The sequence below is a fragment of the Coffea arabica genome, chromosome 2e, assembly GCF_036785885.1.
Source record: "Coffea arabica cultivar ET-39 chromosome 2e, Coffea Arabica ET-39 HiFi, whole genome shotgun sequence".
NCBI lineage: Eukaryota > Viridiplantae > Streptophyta > Magnoliopsida > Gentianales > Rubiaceae > Coffea > Coffea arabica.
Genome location: NC_092313.1, coordinates 982211 through 1002249, shown reverse-complemented (window position 1 = coordinate 1002249; position 20039 = coordinate 982211). Strand labels below are relative to the sequence as shown.

The 20039-nt window shown below is 36.4% G+C and overlaps 3 protein-coding genes across 5 annotated transcripts; 2 read left to right on the top strand and 1 right to left on the bottom strand.

The window, feature by feature from the left end:
* Positions 1 to 884: 884 nt before the first annotated feature.
* Positions 885 to 4467, bottom strand: LOC113729901 (histone-lysine N-methyltransferase ATXR6-like). Its single transcript, XM_027254218.2, has 6 exons — positions 4086 to 4467; positions 3364 to 3444; positions 3019 to 3251; positions 2595 to 2695; positions 2277 to 2489; positions 885 to 1868 (listed from the first exon to the last, which is right to left on the bottom strand). The coding sequence occupies exons 1-6, from the start codon at positions 4378 to 4380 to the stop codon at positions 1709 to 1711; spliced, it is 1083 nt and encodes a 360-aa protein (XP_027110019.1). The 5' UTR covers positions 4381 to 4467; the 3' UTR covers positions 885 to 1708.
* Positions 4468 to 9095: 4628 nt separating this feature from the next.
* On the top strand, positions 9096 to 13487 carry LOC113729899 (uncharacterized). 2 transcript variants are annotated; one of them, XM_027254217.2, is made up of 8 exons: positions 9096 to 9802; positions 10194 to 10328; positions 10434 to 10557; positions 10849 to 11273; positions 11394 to 11470; positions 11582 to 11717; positions 11890 to 12093; positions 12898 to 13487. In XM_027254217.2, exons 1-8 carry the CDS (start codon positions 9410 to 9412, stop codon positions 12955 to 12957), a joined length of 1554 nt encoding a protein of 517 aa, XP_027110018.1. In that variant the 5' UTR covers positions 9096 to 9409; the 3' UTR covers positions 12958 to 13487. The 2 variants fall into 2 exon arrangements, with proteins under 2 accessions (XP_027110018.1, XP_071934095.1); XM_072077994.1 differs by having other exon boundaries at positions 9098 to 9802; positions 10843 to 11273.
* A 4499-nt stretch (positions 13488 to 17986) lies between these two features.
* LOC113729898 (dof zinc finger protein DOF4.6-like) lies at positions 17987 to 19991 on the top strand. Of its 2 annotated transcripts, none has more exons than XM_027254215.2 (2): positions 17987 to 18223; positions 18784 to 19991. In XM_027254215.2, exons 1-2 carry the CDS (start codon positions 18200 to 18202, stop codon positions 19681 to 19683), a joined length of 924 nt encoding a protein of 307 aa, XP_027110016.1. In that variant the 5' UTR covers positions 17987 to 18199; the 3' UTR covers positions 19684 to 19991. The 2 variants fall into 2 exon arrangements, with proteins under 2 accessions (XP_027110016.1, XP_027110017.1); XM_027254216.2 differs by lacking the exon at positions 17987 to 18223 and adding an exon at positions 18238 to 18403.
* Positions 19992 to 20039: the final 48 nt, after the last annotated feature.

The following is a 20039-nucleotide window of genomic DNA, read 5'->3' as shown; positions in this document are numbered from 1 at the left end:
TATTAGGAAACTTGTTGCATTAGAAAACATGATGGCGTTTCAGTGGCATGATAGATGAGAATACAAGCAATAATTAGTAACTAACACTTGTTTTGTGATAACGTTTTAAAGTCACACCGTCCGTCGGTGGGTTACGTTGTTAATTTTGTTTCAACAATATGTAGTACTTATTTGGACAGACAAAGGGGGCTTCTATTGTGTATATCAGCATGTGTACCTGCATAAGAAAAGAATCAGAACAGCAATGGTGGGACGACTGCTTGTGGGGGTAGCTCTGATCCAAAAGCTATTGATGCTCTCGTCCTCTGTTGCGCCTCTGCATAAGGATTGAATTCGAGTTAAACGGCGATTTATTATGTTGCAAGGCCTATGCTTGGACCACCCTGTCCTCATATTTTTTCAGAGCCCTAGGGTGGTCCTGTTGCATTGCCATGTAGTTGTTTCTAGTTATGAATGGTGATTCACCGGACGGTTTGTCCCACCCTCCCTGGGGTCTATTCATATTTGAGGTACCCTTTGCTTAATTGAATGCTGGAGGAAAGTTGGACAAAGAAGAGGAAACTAAAAGAGATCGGAGATTTCTCGAGATGGACTTGGGCACGAGACGAGTTTTACGCAGTCGGGCATCGGATAATATGATACCGTGAGCCCTTTTGTCTTTCTTTCGTAAGAGCGAAGGGAGCATTGGACCTGAAAAGAACCAGGAAAGATGTGCCGCATTTACTCACGGCCTAATATGCTTTCTTCTTAGGTATGTGTTGGAAAGGTCGGTTCCGGAACCATAGTGTTAGAACCAGCCCAGGTTGTCAAGAAAGGTACGAGGGAACAAAAACAAACACTGTTGAAGTCTCCAGACACAACCGGGCCCAAGACACAAAAGAGCCTGGACATCCACATTCATCTTCAATGCATTATACTAGGAAACAAAGAACATCTTTTGTGCACTACCCAAAACATAAAAAACTGAAGAGATTTTTGTTCCTTGCTGTTGATTATCATAACAGAACAGAAACAATACTGCTCCAGTTGTTTTTATCATGTCGAAGTACATTATATGTGTTCTCGAAGTACTAGAGTATGTTTTTTCAGTTGTTTTATTTGTTTAATTAAACTACATTTTCATTGCTCTACATCTTGCGACAGACACCTAACATTTTTTTGTTTCCATTCCATGGATTGTCAGAAGCAGAATGTTTTGCTGCAAAATTGCGCGCTTCATCAAAGTTGCCCCCCGCCAAACTGAACTAGGACCGCACGGCATCCTCCCATGACTTCTCCTAATCTCTCAATAATATTGGCTCATTCCTGAGTAGGGAAAATTTCAAAACCTACCCAGGTCCTAGACTTAGGCCGGCCACTTCAACCTGTGCAAGAGCGCACTTGCACAGAAAAGAGAAGACCAAAACAAAGAGTCGAGCTTCCATCCCAGCAAAAAGATTTTCTGTCTATTAAAGTAACCATTTCCCACCCTGGGGGGGATCGGTAAACGCTGCTCCACACTTTTCACCCAAGTGCGTTTTCACCGCCCCTTTTCCTCATCTTCTTCATCGCCGGTCCCCTTCCTTCTTTGAAAAATCTGAAAAGCAAGATTGCGCAATTTAACTGGTGACTGGATGCATGTTTGGTTGGAAAAATCATCATATTTCCATCTTGAGTAAATCAGACGAACGGGAGGAGGTTGAGTTGAAAAGCAGTTGATGGTGGGAAGTCAGACAAAGTGCTCTGTCGGGTATTCATGTTCGTAGCCATTGTAATCGTAGTACAACCTCTCCCCTTTTGCTATATCTCTGCTCGCAATCAGTAAGACCCGACACTCTCCATTCACATCATATCTCACGCATTTTACATTCTGCTTCTTCTTGCCATCCCTGCATCACAGGATCGTAAATACTTGTCAGCACTTTTCAAGGTAGACCTGAACAATAAACAGCGGATGCCTTTCATACCCAACACCCCCCCCCCCCCAAAAAAAAAAAAGAAGAAGAAAAGGGGTTAAGTTTGATACTTGAGTGTCTCTAATGTCTTGTGGCGATGCACCGAGTTTCTGACAGTCGGAGCAAGCAAGATAACCGTTTAAATTATGTGATCTTTAAATAGATCAATTAGCCATCAAAACTTAACGAGCATTATATCTAATATGGTGCTTTAAAACATCCTAGAATGCAGATAAAGCGCCTGGCTGCTGATAATTTGATTGCCATTGATTTTATTATATCCTAGAGACTAGAGAATGAGCTCAGGAAAGAAGTACGAGTTAGATAGCGAAATAAACGTACGGTGTGTGATTGTTGATGCCATTAATAAAGCGAGCAATATTACTACGCTTGTCCGGACAGATTACGAGGCTTTTTGATGGATCGGCTGCAGAAAGAAGGGTCATCATGCTATCACCTTCATCGTTTTCTCTATTTTTCAAGTAATCAACATCCCCAACATACTCCGTAATGATTGTCAAATCCCTTATAAATCTATCTGCTTCCACGGTGAATCTGTTAAGATCATCAATTTCTCAAATGAGTGTAAATCTCCCAGAATGCAAAACCTGGTTGCATATGTTTCCAGTAGAAAGACAATCAAATTCTCGCTAAACTCACCCTTCTAAAGAATCAAACACAACCATAAGGGGAGGCCATTCCCCTCTTCGCATCATAGCCTTGCACAAATTCAAGGTCTGGCTATCTTCCTTGGATATAACCTGCAATTTGTAAATTCTAAGTTTCATATTTGTACACAACTCAAGCTTCAGTCTTTAATGTAAATAAGACTGAATCAAGTAGCATGTTTACAGATTGCTTACTATTAGACATCCATCGGACTTATAAAATTTCACTGATGGAGAACAAAAGACGCTAACCAAAAAGCATATTTGAGACATCATTATCAAAACTACGAATTTCATGCTGGCTTTAATATCTTGCGTCCGTGTAATGAAAAAAGGCACCCATTTCTAAATGCTGATAACAAGTTCATACGGGTTCTAATTATCTAACATAGTAGAGTTGATTTAAAACATCCAACCTGCATTCCTTCTCGTTCATGTTTAGCAAGATTGGCAGATCTTGGGGCCATCCCAGGCATGTAAGTGAGCTCATTACTGAATTCTGTCCCTGTTGCTATCAATGCTGTGGCCAGCGATGCCATTTGCTCCAATCTCCTTGCAGGATCCTCGCTGGGATTGAAAGGCAACAGCTTCCTTCTTTTCTTTGACATGACTAAACTGCTGCCAGTGCGCTTTCTTCTCTTTCTGCCGTCTAGAATATTGTATAAACAGTAACGAATAATAGTATATTCATTAACATTTGAAGAGAGCAGACGCTGAACAAAAGAGAGGTTACGCCTGCGGGACATAGGGATGCGTTGTACCTTGACCAGGTGCTTCAGCTGATAGTGAAGACCTCTGAATCCGAAAGAAATCTACAATTTTCGTTTGTACAAGAGGAAAAGCTGCACATACATGACAGAGCAGGAGTAAGTATGTCCGATTATATGGTCTGTAAAGCATTTGCTAATGGAAACTAATACACACATTATTGTGGCAAAAACTTGCACAACACTAATCAAAATGGGTTATACTTCTAATAGGACTACTTTGAGATTCTCAGGTTTAAACTCGCTCTTAATTTTAGCTCACTTATTAAGTAGTATATCATCGATTTATATCATTTCTACGGGCATAATTTTCCAAAACAAAAAAAAAAGTTGGCTTTTGACAGCCCGGAGAAGAAACTTTTACAGATTTTACAAGCACACTGATGGCAAATGCTAATGAACTAATGACCAACATCCACCCCCCCAGCCCCACCCCTTTGAAACTGGTGAGATCTAAACAAGCAACTCGGTCGACAGAATCCCATACTTACCACTAAACGTCAAAAACAAAACATGGAAAGTCTGGTACAACTTGAAAAGGCTATCAGCAACTCTGATATACAAATTTCAGAATCTAAGGAATCTATTAATTGGGATGAAACCGGAAGGTGGGGAGTAGGGAAGTAGGCATCTTGAGTAAATAGCATGAATGCTTGAATTTGCTTCCATATATTGCAAAAAAAATAAGCTTTTAATAGGGAAAAAAAAAGACATACTGGTGAGCCTTTTGTTATTGGAGCAAGAGGGACAAAACCAGGAGCGTTTAGGGACGGATGCGATGATAGGCCTGAGGCAAAATAGGTGAAACCCACGATCACATTTGTCACATAACAGAAGCTCGTCAGCATCCTCACCAGACCCACATTTCTCGCAGCACACATTGCTGTAATCTTCTTGTTCTTCTGCTCCTCCTTTCTTTGATCTGGATCTCTTTTTAGATCCGGGTAATACGGAAACTGGGATGGGAGCTTGGGTCCTTTTCCTCAGCACCAGTCTTGTTGAAGAAACCATTGTTTTCACTCCCAAGTCACAGCTCCCTTCTTCTTGGGTTGTTTACGTAGGCAGCGTGAAATAGTGACAATTAAATAAGGGTTAGGACTTAGGATGGCGTAGCGGAGGTTTTGGAAGATTTGAGGAACCGGGAAGGAAATGATTTGGCGCGCGAATTTGGTTTCGCGGGAAAATGGTGCTTGGCGCCAACCTGGTGAGAAGTTGTGGTATCAGCCTTCAGCCAGTGGGCCGGGTGTGGACTGTGGAGGTTCCGAGGTGGACTGCTTCCTTGACCGTTTCGTATTCGCAATTCACTTTGGTTATTGGGTTTGGGCTTTATTAACGTTTCTACTTGTAATAAATGCCTTCCAAGATCCAACGCCATGCCTGAAGACGGCCTTTGAAGAAACGAATCAAGATTAGTAGTGTGAGCATGTCAGGTTCGGGTTCGGGTCGAATTTGAAAATTTTTTGCCCAAATTCGTTTTTTGAGTAGATTCGAATTCGACCCGTATATCCGATGAATCTTGATTTTAGAGTTTCGAAACCAGGTTCGAAAGGTCCGGGTCTAAAAGGTCCGAAATTAAATTCAAAGTCAATCACACAATCAATCTCCAAATTTAAACAAATCAAATTACAAAACTAAATCACAAATAATTCACAATATTCAATTCAAAACTGACCACAAATTAATCTATAAAATTATTACTAAATTATTAATTTGGTAAAAGAATTTATTTAGAAATATTTGTATTTTATAATTATTAATATATTGTTTGAATCCGGGTCAGAATCCTATATTCTATATCCGACCCTTTTTTTTTATTAGAGTTAACGGATCAGGATCCAAATTTGAGTATTGGATTATTTTTCAATCCAAATCCAACAAAATTTATTGGGTCCGAATCCAAATCCGATCCGTTGACAACCCTAATCAAGATTCAGTTAAACCACATAGTCTGATGGATGTGGACGATATCAGTCCGACCCAATTGGGTTATCAATCTCAAAATTAGGAAAATAAATAAATAAAATGAATAGTTTCAAATCAGGTTGTTGCGATTTAATCTGAATCATTTACTAGACTGCACCTACAACTAGAGATAATTTGGACCCTGGAGAATCACTTTCATGTCCCTCTACGGACGAAACACTTTAGTGTCATAAAAAAAAAAGAGTAAATCTTTATATACATCGATAGTGTATATACTATCACCGTTTGATTCATGATATATGTGCAAAAATTGAATTTTAAATTCAAATTTTACATAGTTGTCATTCATCCAACACTAACAGTGTATATACTATCGGTGTAGGAAAAGTTAATACTAAAAAAATAGGAAAAAAAAATTTAGTGTCAAATGCAGGTAACACTAGCAACTTAGCAGTAGTAACATATCTCACATTTTCTTCGAGAGAATAAGAAAAGTCATAAGTCATTCGAACGCATTTATTACTTGTATAATTATATTCTTGCACCTCTTACAAAACCCATAAATGCGAACAATCATAATATCACGGCAAACACCCTCTTTTAAAGGAATCAATTATGCAATGACATTATTGCCCTACTCAAATGAGTATTATAGAAAGGAAGCAAAAGACTAGAAAAAGGACGAAAGGGTCAACTAAGGGGGCGTTTGGTAAGAGGGTATCGAATTCGGGGAATGGAATGAACCCCATAAATGGTGTTTGGTTCACTGGAATGGGAATTGAAATCTTAGAATGATTTCTAAAAATTTGGTGTTTCTCCATTCCCAAGTATTTTGGTGGGTTTTGTCCGATTCCCAAGTTTGATTCCAAGAAACAAATCCAATTACATATTATAATTATACAATGATATAATTAATATTTATATTTATTATATATGATAATATATACATATATATAATATATTATAATTATAATATTAGTACATTATATAAATATATATTATAATTATTTAGTTAAATATAATTATATTCATATAATATATATTATAAATTTATTAATATTATATAATAATATATTTATAATATATATGTATATTTATAAATGCATATTATTTGTGCATATGATTATAATATACACATGTATATAATATTAATAAATTGTATAATTATAATTATAATTATATTTATTATTTTAAATACAATAATATATAATAATTACTATATCTAATATTAATATGCATTATACTTATATAAAATATGAGTACAATTAATATTTATTTATTATATAATTATAATTATGTATTTATTTTATAGCATTTGTATAATTATAATTAATTATATATATAATATTTAATTTAATTAGTTACAAACTTATAATAATGATGTTATTGTATTATATAATTATATATTATAATTATTTAGTTAAATATAATTATACTTATATAATATATATTATAAATTTATTATTATTATATAATATTATATTTATAATATATATGTATATTTATAAATGTATATTATATGTGCATATAATTATAATATATACATGTATGTAATATTAATAAGTTATATAATTATAATAATTATTATTTTAAATATAATAATATATAATAATAACTATATTTAATATGTAATATATATTATATTTAGGAGGTGTTTGGTTTCGGAATCATGAGTCTCGTCCTGAGTTTGGGTTTTGGTCCTATTTTTCTTAAGAGGTGCTTGTTTCACATATTAGAATCGAAAATTGAAATGGAATCATAGACTCTGGTTTTGGAATTAAACTTTTCATTCCAATATCTAGTTTGGTTCACACATTGGAATTAGCATCATTCCAATTCCTGATACTTGGTTTAATGAGTGTTTCGGAATTAAATGCAATTAAATTTCAAATATACCCATGGTATAACAATTCTTATAAAATAAATGGTTAATTGCAAAAACCTCTATTGAGGTTTCTGACACTCCCTTAAGGTTTCAAAACAAACAAATTCATTCTAAATTTTGGTTTGAGGTAATTTCATAAACCAAATCGCGGTCACTTTTTGTAAAGTATCACTTTCCCATAAAAAATCAGCTCTTTATGGATTTCCTCCATTATAAGAACAGAGTACCCATTTTTTCATAAACAAATTTATTTATCGGATAAAATAAAAATAAATTCATTTTCCAATAAAATACCGACTCTTTATGATTTTTCTCAATTATAAGAACAGAGTATCCTTTCAAAAAACAAACGGGAAACCGCAAAAAACGTAAACAATGAGAGCCTCCAAGAAGTCAGAGGGGGTCTGCACAGTTTAGTCCTTGGATTTGTTCTCTTCTGAAGATGGCCGATTCTCCAAGTCAGATTGTCGGACCTCTTCAATCATCCTAACTGCTTCATCCATGTTTGGTCGCATGTCTGGCACCTTGGCAACACATGCCATGGCTATTTGCAGCATTTGCATAATTTCTTCTTCAATATTTTGGAACCTCATCAACTCGACATCAAAAACTTCGGCTGTCCATTCCTTCCTGACAACTGATTGGACCCACCTTGGGAGATCAACCATGTCATCCCGTCATGGAGACTGAATTGGTTGTTTTCCAGTTAGCATTTCCGCAATTTTTTCAAATCGTAAATTCTACCTTAGTATTAATTATAAGAGAAATTTGGGTGGAGGGTTTTTTTCAATTTTTTTTAGAGATCTTTCTCATGGAGATCTTGTTGAATAATTTACCCACTGAAGATATTTGCCCACTATTAATCTATTTACATTTACTTTAGATCTTTTTTTTTCAAGAGATTTTGGATTACAGATGAGGACTATATGATGAAGAAGAAGAGATAGGAAAACTGATAAAAAATAAGAACAAAAAAAGCGGCGTATGATGGAGAGAAAGAGAGGGTATAGGAGTTTTGTATGTGATAGGTAGGTCCGTCATAAATGTTGTCCGGGGGAATTAGTTGAGAGTTTTGTCCAAAACCTCCCAATTTGTTCGGGAATGGGATAAGTCCCATTTTTTAGAAATGATTCAAAAAATTACATTCTAATAGGCTTAACCGAAGCAACAAATAAGGGGTTTATGCCATTATGTGATTTTCAAATCCTTTAACCAAACAGCCCCTTATTTGTTTGGTTTAGAAGTGGAATAGGTTTTTATTCTAATCAAAAGTTAATAAATTTGAAACTTAATCTATAAATGAAGAATGCTATGGGACAATATCTAATACTTTCATTTTCATTGAATGATTTGTATGATAGTTTACCAAATTATAAGCATGAGTGTTGAAAAGATTTTGATTTAATAATTAAAGATTGAGACCATAAAAACTAGAAACCTTGAATTCAAATTTCCTTTACCCTTACTTCATTGTTTCTTAAATTCTATCCCTTGAGCTCATTCACCAAGCACTCCAACAGAGATATGTCTAGCACATAGTAATTTGTTCCTAACAAATTAGGACTACTATTAACAAATTTCCCTCTTATGTCTATTTTCACTGTCTATACCTAAGGCTCCGTTTGGATTAACTGTTTTTGAAAAATTTTACTGTGGCAGAGTTTTTAGAGTATATTTTAGAATATTTTTTTAAAAAATTTTGAAATATTTTAAGAATAGTAGCATTTTAAAAATATATTTTAGGATATTTTTTGAATATTTTAAAAAATTTAGACTACTTTTTAGAGTACTTTTTAAAAAATTTTATAGTATTTGAAAAACTAATTTTTGAAAAACTAGTGGATCCAAATAGAGCCAAATATTTTGTAAAACCTTTAGGTTCGTGATGATAATTCTAAAAATGTCTATATGCTTCTTTATAATACTTATTTCCTTCTAAATTCATTAACCAATGAACCAGAAATCTTGTCGAGGGCTTTGATACCACTATTCACTAAAGAATTGTGAAGATATTCAACTCCGGTATTGCAAATAACAAAGCGATTATAAAAAAAGAAGAAGGCCCAAGGCCGAACGGATTCAACGGCCCACAACCACCAATTAAGAGTAGTTTGGGTAGGGCCGGAGATGTTGTAAATCACTCTTAATACTAGTAATTGTTGGCAGGAGTGCTCCTACAGTCCTACCTATTACAGTATTACTGTCCAGTCTGCTTTGGAAGATCCGTCATCAATGGAATCCACGGGCGAAAAGCCGAAACTTACTAGTAGCAGTATTTACTGGGTCTCTTGTACCGATTCGCCCGAGTTCACCCACCTGAGTTGGTGTCTGACTCACTCCGCTGTCGTCGGAATCGACGCCGAATGGAAGCCCCACCGCAGCCGCCAATCCACCTTTCCCACGGTCTCTCTCCTCCAAATCGCATGCCGACTATTCCCGGACTCCAACGAGTCGCCGGTCTTCCTTCTCGACCTATCCGTACTTCCTCTTCCCTCAATCTACGAATTATTGAGCAACGCATTTGTATCCCATGATATTCTCAAATTAGGTTTTAGGTTCAAACAAGACTTGGTATATTTATCGTCCACTTTCTGTTCTCAAGGCTGCGATCCTGGTTTCGATAGGGTGAGTACGGTTTTCATTGTACTTTTTCTCTTTCCCCTCCAAATTCTGTCTATACTTTTCACCTCTTTTATGTTTGAGTTTTTGGCTGGTCAAGGTAATGCATTTATTTTTTCAATTTTTGGCTGATGAAGGTAATACATGCTTTTTAAAAGGGTGGGATTTTTCTCATGCACGTTATTTGGACCAAAATTGCTCCTGCTATATAGCGAATTTTTTTTGGCTGACATTGTTGTTATTTTTCTGGATTGTACGTGGCTTTTACTTGTTTTCTTGGTAGAGAACATAGTTCAGAGGATGAAATAGGTTAGATTAACGATGTTGCAGACTTGCAGTTACCCTTTTGCGTTGATATAATTTGTGATACCATTTCACTGATAATTGGTCAGAATAGGTGGAGCCTTTTCTAGATATTACAAGTGTGTACAGCCATCTACAGCACAAGCAATCTTCAGGAAGAAAGGTACCAAAACAAAGCAAGAGCTTGGCAACCATTTGCCAAGAAGTGCTGGGTGTTTCACTTTCAAAGGTTCGAACATTACCAACGGCTTTGCCATTGGCTCCATTCTCAAGTTTTATTATTGTGTTTGATTGCATTTTCGGGAATTTACATAGTGTGATGCATATGCTTTAGGAACTTCAATGCAGTGATTGGTCGCACCGTCCTCTTAGCGAAGAGCAAAAAGCGTATGCAGCTGCTGATGCTCAGTGTTTGCTTGATATATTTAATGTCTTCCAAGCAAAGGTTGAGAAAGAAGGTTGGGCGCCCTTAATGTGACTATTCGCTACTGTACATTCTTGGGTTAATCTCATCATGTAGAGGTCACCTTTGAAGTTAAATGCATAGCTACTTTCAAGTGTCTGTTGACTGTTAATATGATGTGTGGACGCATGAACCATTGACGTTTATTTCAACGCAGATAAATTATCATTTTTCTCATTGAGCTTTCTTAATTGTGTATAGACAAAAATCTCATGTTCTTGATTTCTTATCTGTATCAATGCTTTCTTAGTTATCTGGTATTAATATATTGGGCTATTAGTTGCAGGGAATTCTTTTCATAGGTCATCGAACTTTAACCTTGGGTTGAAGCAGATTCTTGAGATTTCTAATTGTTGTCAGACGGTCCTAAGGAAAAATGTCTCTGAAGCTTCTAATGTGATTCGAGCTACTATGTCTGAGTTCCCAGGTAGAATTCCTGCTATTGAGGCTAAAGCCTCTGAGAAATCAAGTGGATTTACCAAAGAAATGGATGTCATCCTCTTGCGTATTGCTAGAAAATATGGTGACAAAATTTTGTTGAAGGACTCTGACAGGAAACCTAAAATGTCCAAGAAGAAAGGAAAAAGGTCATCTGCAGGGATGACTTACAAAGAAAGACTCGTGCAAAGTGTTGATGATTGGCAAGGGCCTCCCCCATGGGATCTTTCAGTGGGTGGTGATGGATGCCCCAAATTTCTCTGTGATGTGATGGTGAGTTGGAAAGGTTCTTCTTTTCAATTTGTAGTAGCTGAAACTTTTTTGCTTAGATTTTGTTAAGGTTAACTAGATGATGGTACGTGATGGTCCTGGTGTGTACTCCTGTATGCATAGGTGGAAGGCTTAGCAAAGCATTTACGTTGCGTTGGGATAGATGCTGCTATTCCGCATTCAAAGAATCCTGGAACTAGGTGATTGTTCAATGAACGATCTTGGTGATTTTCAAAAGAAGTTTTGGAGTATGTATCAGCAGCAGAAAATGGAGACACGGTTCCTTAACTGCTTTTCATTTTTTTTTTCAGGGATTTGATAGACCAAGCAAACAAGGAAAAGAGGGTGCTTTTAACTCGGGATGCGAAGCTTTTGACACATAACTATCTGATAAAACATCAAATATACATGGTCAAAAGTCTTCTGAAAAATCAACAGCTACTTGAGGTAGATCTCCAACATTTTTTGGGAATATAATTCAGCTTTCCCCAACCCTACTTCTTATCCAAACAACAGGAAACAACAATTTTGATATTCATTTTTTTTATTGTTCGCCCATCAAGGTTAATGTTACATTTTTAGTGCCATCTCCTGGAGAATGAAAATTGGTTGACTGCAGGTAATCAAAACTTTTCAACTGAAAATTTGCGAGCATCAGCTAATGTCAAGGTGCACTAAATGCAATGGGAAGTTCATCCAAAAACCCTTAACAACTGAAGAGGCTGTGGAAGCTGCCAAAGGATTCCAAGTGATTCCCAACTGCTTGTTTAACAAGAATCTAGAGTTTTGGCAGTGTGTGGACTGCAATCAACTTTACTGGGAGGTATTTTTTTTTTAAATGCATTTTTTGGGTTCCATCTCATATCCCCCCCCCCCGGCGCGCAGGGCGCGGGGGCGCTCCCCTTCTTTTTTGTTTTATTATCTCTTTCATCTATGTCAAGATCTACTTCATAACTTTGAAGCAATCAACCTGCAAAGTTCTGATTCTATGGAGGTCTTGTGTGTTAGTGCAACAGTGGATTCCATTCCAGCATTTTCTTGATTAAGGAATTTTTGTTTGTAAGATATTGTTTATTATTTTTTTTATCTTTCCTTCAAATGAAGATACATGTACATTGCATTGTGCCAAAAATGCCATCTTTACTTGTTTTAATTTGATCACTGAGTTCATTTCAATGGATTCAGGATGCTGTTCCTTAATTTGGATCCTTTCTATGGTTAAAGCAGAAACTTCTCTATTGCATAGTGTATTGTATAATTCATACCATATCCTCCTGCTCCATCTTTGCTGGAAGCTGTGTCTGCTGCGTTTGGTTTTAGTAGCTGTAGTGCTCCCAAAACATGACGGGATGTGCATGTGCATGGAGTTGCAATCTTGTGGATAGAGTTTAGAACCCATCTTTAGTCAGTAGTATCATACCAGTATTGGTTCAATGCACAGCATTTTTCATCTGAAATTCCTGTTATACAGAGCTTCCATAACCCTCCATTTATTGCATGAGTACTGATATTTAAGCTGAAATTTGAGTTAAATTGTGTGGATAAAACATTCAGCATCTGTGGCTTAGTGAAGTGATCTCCAGTAGCATTGCTCACATGTAGTTTTGTACACATTCTGTTGTCACAGGGAACCCAATATCACAATGCTGTTCAGAAGTTCATTAACGTGTGCAACCTAAATGAATAGCTCAAAGCCATTTGATTTGATGATCAAACAAAAGGCAACCATGCTTCTGTCGTGGAGAAAACAAAAGGCAACCATGATAAATCGAAAGGCATTGTGATTTAATGATGACAGTGCTGTTCAGAAGTTCATTAACGCGTGCAAACTAAATGGATAGCTCAGTGCCATTTGATTTGATGATCAAACAAAAGGCAACCGTGCTTCTATAGTGGTGAAAAAAAAAAACTGAATAAAAGTTTTGTTATCTTCTCTCTGGCTCAAGTTCTATTGACTTCTTGTTACTTCGTATGTAATGGGCTGCAATCCTCCCCAGAACCCACCAAAAAAAAAAAAACTTTTCTGTAGCAGTCCGCCTGTAACAACTTATTGTAAAAAGTAGCTGTTTGGATTGTAAAAAGTAGATGGTGTAAATTTTTTGGTGTCATACACATCCGTTGAATGGCTCCATCACCTTTTACTCTCTTACATTCTGTAAGTGGGTGTGTGTCCAAATAATACTCTCACTATCAGTCTAACACTCCCATATTGTGACATGGATGTTTTTATTTTGTTTTTGACTTTTTCCCCTTCTGTTCCCCCCGGTGGTTTCCTGGGTGTATCTAATATCTGTAGATTGGTGGGGAAGGGATTGCTTTATCTGGAAGCTTAATCCTGGTTAATAATGAGAGGCGCTTCTTGTAGATCATTAATTGTAATGCGCGGATTAGCATTATAGATGTATAATAGTGTGGGGGAAAATGGAGTTGAATAATGGCGTTGGAGCATTGCTTATTATTCTTTTGATTGATAATTTAAAATGGATAAACAGCTGGTTATGAAGAATCAAGAATGTATTCCTTAGCCCATTCAGCTTGACTTGCGGATCAACTTTCTGTCAAAGCAATACATCATGTCGTCAAAAGCACAATGAAGACCTACTATAACAAGCGTTTTGTTTGGTAGGCAAGCATTATGCAATATGGCAAGTGTTATTTAAAAGATAGAGACAGGCTTATGTGTGGACTGGACTCGGAGAAATAGAGAGATGGGAAAAAGCAAAAGGACCCACACGAAACTCTTTGTTGGTCGGTGGGTCCAGCTCCGTCGGATCATTTTTCAAGTTATCGACTTTTCGGACGTTAAGACAAATGTTTTTTTTTTTTTTTTTTTTGAAGGAAAACGTTAAGACGAATGTGGTGGAAGGAGGAGGCATCCATCTTCATTAAGGTTTATTGTGGCGCTGTGTCTTTTGTTTCGATGCACATCCTTGTCCGGATGTTTGATTGTTTTCACGTTGAACATTGGCGTTAAGTAGTACTTTTGTATCCTTGTCCAGATCTTCTCCCTGTTTTTCCCCATTTCCCCGGCGACCAATGAGAGAGAACCTTCAACAACGAAATGTGGAATTTTTCTGAATTTTTTATAAAAAAATTACTGTAATAATTTGATATATTTGAGGTAAAAAATTAATTAAAAAGTATGTTCATAAAAAAAATAGTAAATTTTTTTTTTAGAAAATTGCAATCCAAACACACCCTTATTAATTTCCCTTAGTTACATAGTAGTAGTATTTTATCTAGCCGGGTAATTCACTGCAAAATAAGAGTTACAAAGGAATTGTGAATAGAACAATTAACAAATGCTTGCTTTCCCCAACAAAAAAATAAAAATGGTGAACTTTATTAAATATGCTGAAGAGATTTATTTTTAACCTTCCTGCCTTCCCCCAACAAACTTGACAGCCAGGTTCGATATGCTGAAGAGATAGCGTTTGGATTGCTGAATTATCCCGAATAATGGCCTCGTTTAGCAAGTGAGTTTTTTAAGTGTTTGTCTAAAATTTTACTGTAACTTACTGTAAAAGTTGTAGAAAAATTTTTTTGAAGTGTGTAAATTTTTGGATATTTTGAAGTGTATATTTTAAAATTTTTGAGAAGTTTTTTGAGATTATTATAGCTAAAGTTATTAAAAAACTTGTAGCAGACAAATTTGACCAAAAACTTGCTTGCCAAATAAAACCAATATTTCGCTTGCATTATAAACACATTTATTTATTTATTTTTTTAAAAATATATTTTCAATCATTTTTTTTATCTCACATACATATATTACGTAAAGTGTTACAGTAATTATTTTAAATAATATTTCAAATAATACTCTGTCTAAACACACTCTTCAATTTAAAGTGATAAAAAAATGTGTTAATAATGTAATAAAATAATAACAAAATAAATGGCTATCCATAAGAAGTTGGACGGGACTATGGATCTCGTGTTCCTGGGCTTCCGTCCTGCTGCTAGGCTCGTACGAAGAATATTTGGAGAACTTTCGTTGCTGTTCTGTCCTGGCGTTTGACGCGGAGCAACTGGACTGACGGCGGCTCAGCTCACGTTCCGTCATTATTCCTCAGATTGTTGGATGTCTGGCGATAGATGGAGCGGACAGCCCCCTCTTCAGTGTTCACTACTGAAGAGTAAAGGGTAAGGATTGGATTAGGGCCGCCCAAGTCCCATGTCCCAACTCAACACGCCGCACACGCTCCGATGGGACCAAACGGGACTTCTACAAATCCAAATATTCTTGCTCGGTACCGAACGTTTCGTTTTCTCATTGGTTCCATGTGGGGTCCAAAATTCTTTCGGTGTTGACACTTTTTACCACGTTTGTTCCTTCTTTTAGTTTTAACAAACAAATAATAATAATAATAAGAAAGGCAATAAAATTTAGGAAAAATATTTCCTCACATATTATTGATTCTTATATCTTTTATGTCTCTCACATGTACAATGATAATTTTTCTTCCCTTACACATACTGACTTTGTACCTTTTACGTCACTCACGTATAAAATGATACGATGATTTTTTCATCTTTTACAAATAAAAAATGCACATATTTAGTCATTCGACTCATTTCTAATTATATTTTTGTTAGAATTAAAAGCGCATGAAACTCATGCTTCACAAATTTTAATGCTAAACCAAAAGGCCACGAGAAAGAAAGGAAAAACGTCTCTCACATTTCGTTCTTCTTCGTTCTATTTTTCTAACCAAGAAAGAGGCATCAGCCATGGCTGCATCCAACAGCCGCTGTGCTCGTGGTGTCACCGTTGATCGGTACCATTTTCGATTTAAAAAATTTCATCAAAATTCAACTCCCCTTTCATTTATATTTCTGGGAAGTATATAATGTCTTCCAAAGTAAGTTTACACTGTTAAATTTTATGTTCCAGCAATGTTACACTTCTCAATTTTCCGAGGTATATACTTAATATTGAAAATTAATTTATTCATTGAAATGTATTGTCATTTAACACACTAAGCACTGCTTAATTTTCTGTTCAAAATTTTAAAGTAAAAATATATTACTGAATTTGCTGGATTAAGCACCCTCTCACATAACATATTCTCATGCACGTTAGACATCTTCTCTCTTCCTCTTCACACACACACACACACACTCTCACACACTAATATACTTAATCACTACCTTTCAATTGTTTCGTTATCTTCACTCTCATATACTTTACAAACTCTCCCATACGCAAATAAAGGCAACCTTTTTAAAAATAAAATCATCATATTGTGCTATATATCAATTCAGCATTTGAGCTTAGTTTGTTATTAAACAAACATGACTTTGTCAATGCAAAACTTTCAACAATTTATATTCAGATTTCAAATTTTACTTTTACCAAACAGAACTTAAGTGTGTAGTTCGTTATCTACCCTTTTTCCTTTGCTACAAAAAAAAAAAAAAAGAAAAAAGAAAGAGAAAAGAAAAGAAAAGAAAAAGGATGTGGGTAAGTTAGCTCAAAAACATCGTACTCAGGCGGAAATCCTTTCCGTCTTAAAAAGAACCAATCTCTAACATAACCACTAAAAACTTATTCCCAGCGTACGTAGAGGTCGTCGCCGCTTCCAAACTGTACCTATGACCCTGGATTCTAATTTCTAAACCAAGTAGACAGTGAAGGAGAATTTGGAAAGATGGCCTGTCAATATTGTGCTGCAAAATGATTTTAATGGTCGAGGGTTGCTGCACATTCAAATTACGTAAGCGTACCTTTTCCTTAACAATGCACTTACATGAATATGATTTTTCAATATTTTAGACCAGCCGAAACATTAATTATTGTCAACCCGACCACGAATTATTTCGAATATGTCTCAGCTTTAGCGATCTAACCTTAAGTAGCTGAAAAAGTTGTTGGTTGCTCTGCTCCTTCAAGAATGAGTCAAGCTAGCTAGGGCTCTTTTGTGTGGACTGTGGAACATAAGTACTCGTACAGGAGTAGTCTAGATGTCATTCAGGGTCTTGTGTCCTGTTTGCTTGTTTTGGGTTGTGCTATAGAAGCACCATAAATAAAGGAAGAGCTTTCAACCACTACAAGTGCGCCTTCTAGTTATGAATACTACTCCTGAATTTGCTCTCATCCATTGCTGGCCTCACAGGAAAGCAATTATACACCATCTCTTGCATTGGACAGGAAATTGTTTCGTATACATGGACATCTTACAGGGCAAATTAGGCTATACAGTGGAGATGGGAACAGTTGAAGCCTAGCATGGGCAAAAGAACAAGGAACCTAGCTATCTGAACCTGAACTGACGGTCTCTTCCCCATATAACAATAACAATAGTAGCAAAGCTGACCATCTGCTGATTCTCCAGTGACTGAAATCAGTTGTCAGAAGGGATCTACCGAAAACACTTGGTGGGTAAACTCGATTTATGTAAACTTTGTGATCCAAATTTTATTACACCCTCGCATGGCAAAATATGGGCTGTATTGTAGATCAACCCAAGCTTTTGCCTATTCACAATACATCCAATCTTTTTTAAAAAAATAAAAAAAATTTTTGTTGGGGCAAGGTGCAAACAGACCACTTATATAAGTGCAACATTGAGCAATACATTTGACAAATTTGACAAAAAAAAAAAGAGTATACGTTTGACAAATTATGTATCTATATGCTCATGAGGTGTCTTCATTAGAGTATGCGAAGTCTTCAATAAAGTATAGTCTACCAATAGTACATAAAAAACTATCACTAAGTTGTCTCTCTCCACTCTCTCATATGCATATGCATATTGTAAGCCAACGCATGAAAGCACAAACATAAGCTTCGCATCAAGTGGCTTTTTCTTGCTTTAAGACCGAGTGGTGGAAAGTGGAAAGTGGATGATTTTCCTCTCTTTCTTTCAAGACTCTCTGCATAGCCTTTGCCTTTTTCTCTCTATCTTTTTCTGCCTCTTAATTTCTCAATGGATACTACTCAGTGGCCACAGGTAAAAGACACATCTATATGTTTTCCGCTCTCTCGCTCTTATATCATCATAACATCTTTATAGGGATGGGATTTTCAAGGGCTTTTTTTAGAAAATTTTTTGCTTTCTATGTAATATTGAAATTCTTGCATACTTTACTACTGGCTAGAGAGATGAGATGATAAGCACCCGCCACTAATGGTTGAATTTTGAGTGATTGTTTTGCTAAATTTTGCTGCCTTTGAATTGTTTCTTTCGTATGTGTCTGAAAGTACTACGACTGCACTTTTTATCTTTGCTTTCTCCTTCCACCATCTGATAAAGGGGCATGGGAAAAGTTAAAACTAATTTGTTCTTATGGTTTTTCAAAAGTCTAAAGTGAACCCTGCACTTGTTTTTTTTTTTTTTTAATTTTATCTTGTCTTGCTTGTTTGCTGTTTCTATCTTTCTCCATTCCATAGAACTTTTGCGCTATCAATAGATCTCTTTTTGTGATCACGTAAGAGAAACATGGGCTTTTTCCGGTTGATCTATGTATTTTCTCTTTTTTCTTTCCATGCCTTGATGACTACCTGCTACAGGGCATAGGACTGGCGAAACCAATTGAAACGCCGAAGCCAGCTGCAGCCCTAGAAAAGAAGCCAAGGCCGCAAAAAGAGCAAGCTTTGAACTGTCCGAGGTGCAATTCTACCAACACCAAGTTTTGTTACTACAACAATTATAGTCTCACTCAGCCAAGATACTTCTGCAAGACTTGTCGGAGGTACTGGACCGAAGGGGGCACTTTACGAAATGTGCCAGTTGGAGGAGGATCCAGGAAAAACAAAAGATCATCATCCAGTACTACTTCAGTTTCTGCATTACCACCAGCTTCATCATCAGAAAATAAGAAGCTTCCGGATCTGAGTCATCTTACCAGTACCGCACCTGGTTTTTCTCAAAACCCTAAGACTCCTGAGGGCCAAGACCTAAATCTAACTTATCCCCCCGTACGAAACTACAGTGCCAGTTTATCCGGCCTCATGCAGTTGCCTAATTTTAACGAAAACAAAAACCTTGATCCCCATCTCGGTAATATTTCATCATCCATATCCCATGTGCCTGCAGCAGGCCTAGAGTTTCTGAAGAGTACTAGCGGAATATCTACAGGGGGTTTCAGCTCTTTACTGTCGATGCCTCTTTCTGATTCTAACGCAATCTACTCATCTTCTCAACAACTCCCTATGCAAGAATTTAAGCCAAAGCTCAGTTTTTCTCTGGATGGTTTTGACAACAACGGCACTGATTATGGAAGTCTACATGGGGTTCAAGTTGCAGAAAATAATAATAGCTCAAGACTCTTTCTTCCTTACGAGGAATTGAAGCCACTCTCCTCGGTGACTTGCGACCAGTATAACGAGCATCAGCAGAATAGAGGGCAGGAGGGAGAATCTGCTCCTAATGGATACTGGAGCGGGATGTTAGGTGGAGACTCGTGGTAAATCGTAGCAGTCAATGCCTGAAAGAAGTAAAGAGTAATCAAAAGGTGGTGCCTTCATGATCCCTTATTTAATCTCAACTGTTTAGTGACTTATTCAGCTGTTCGAAGTGTGCTATCAAATGAACTAACAGATAGAGGCATCTTCTTCTTTTCCTTTTTTTTTTTTTTGGGATTGGGGAAGGAGGGGGTGTTCTCTTTGTCATCATCTTGTCCTTCTTCTGTGGTTTCTCTTTTTTGTTTTTCATTTTTTTTGATCTGTTCTTTTTTTTTTGGCCTATGCTACTATTAAATTGCTCTGAGTTTTCATCATGATGATAAGATATCGTCGTGCAACATAAACTCACAATTTGGATTGGT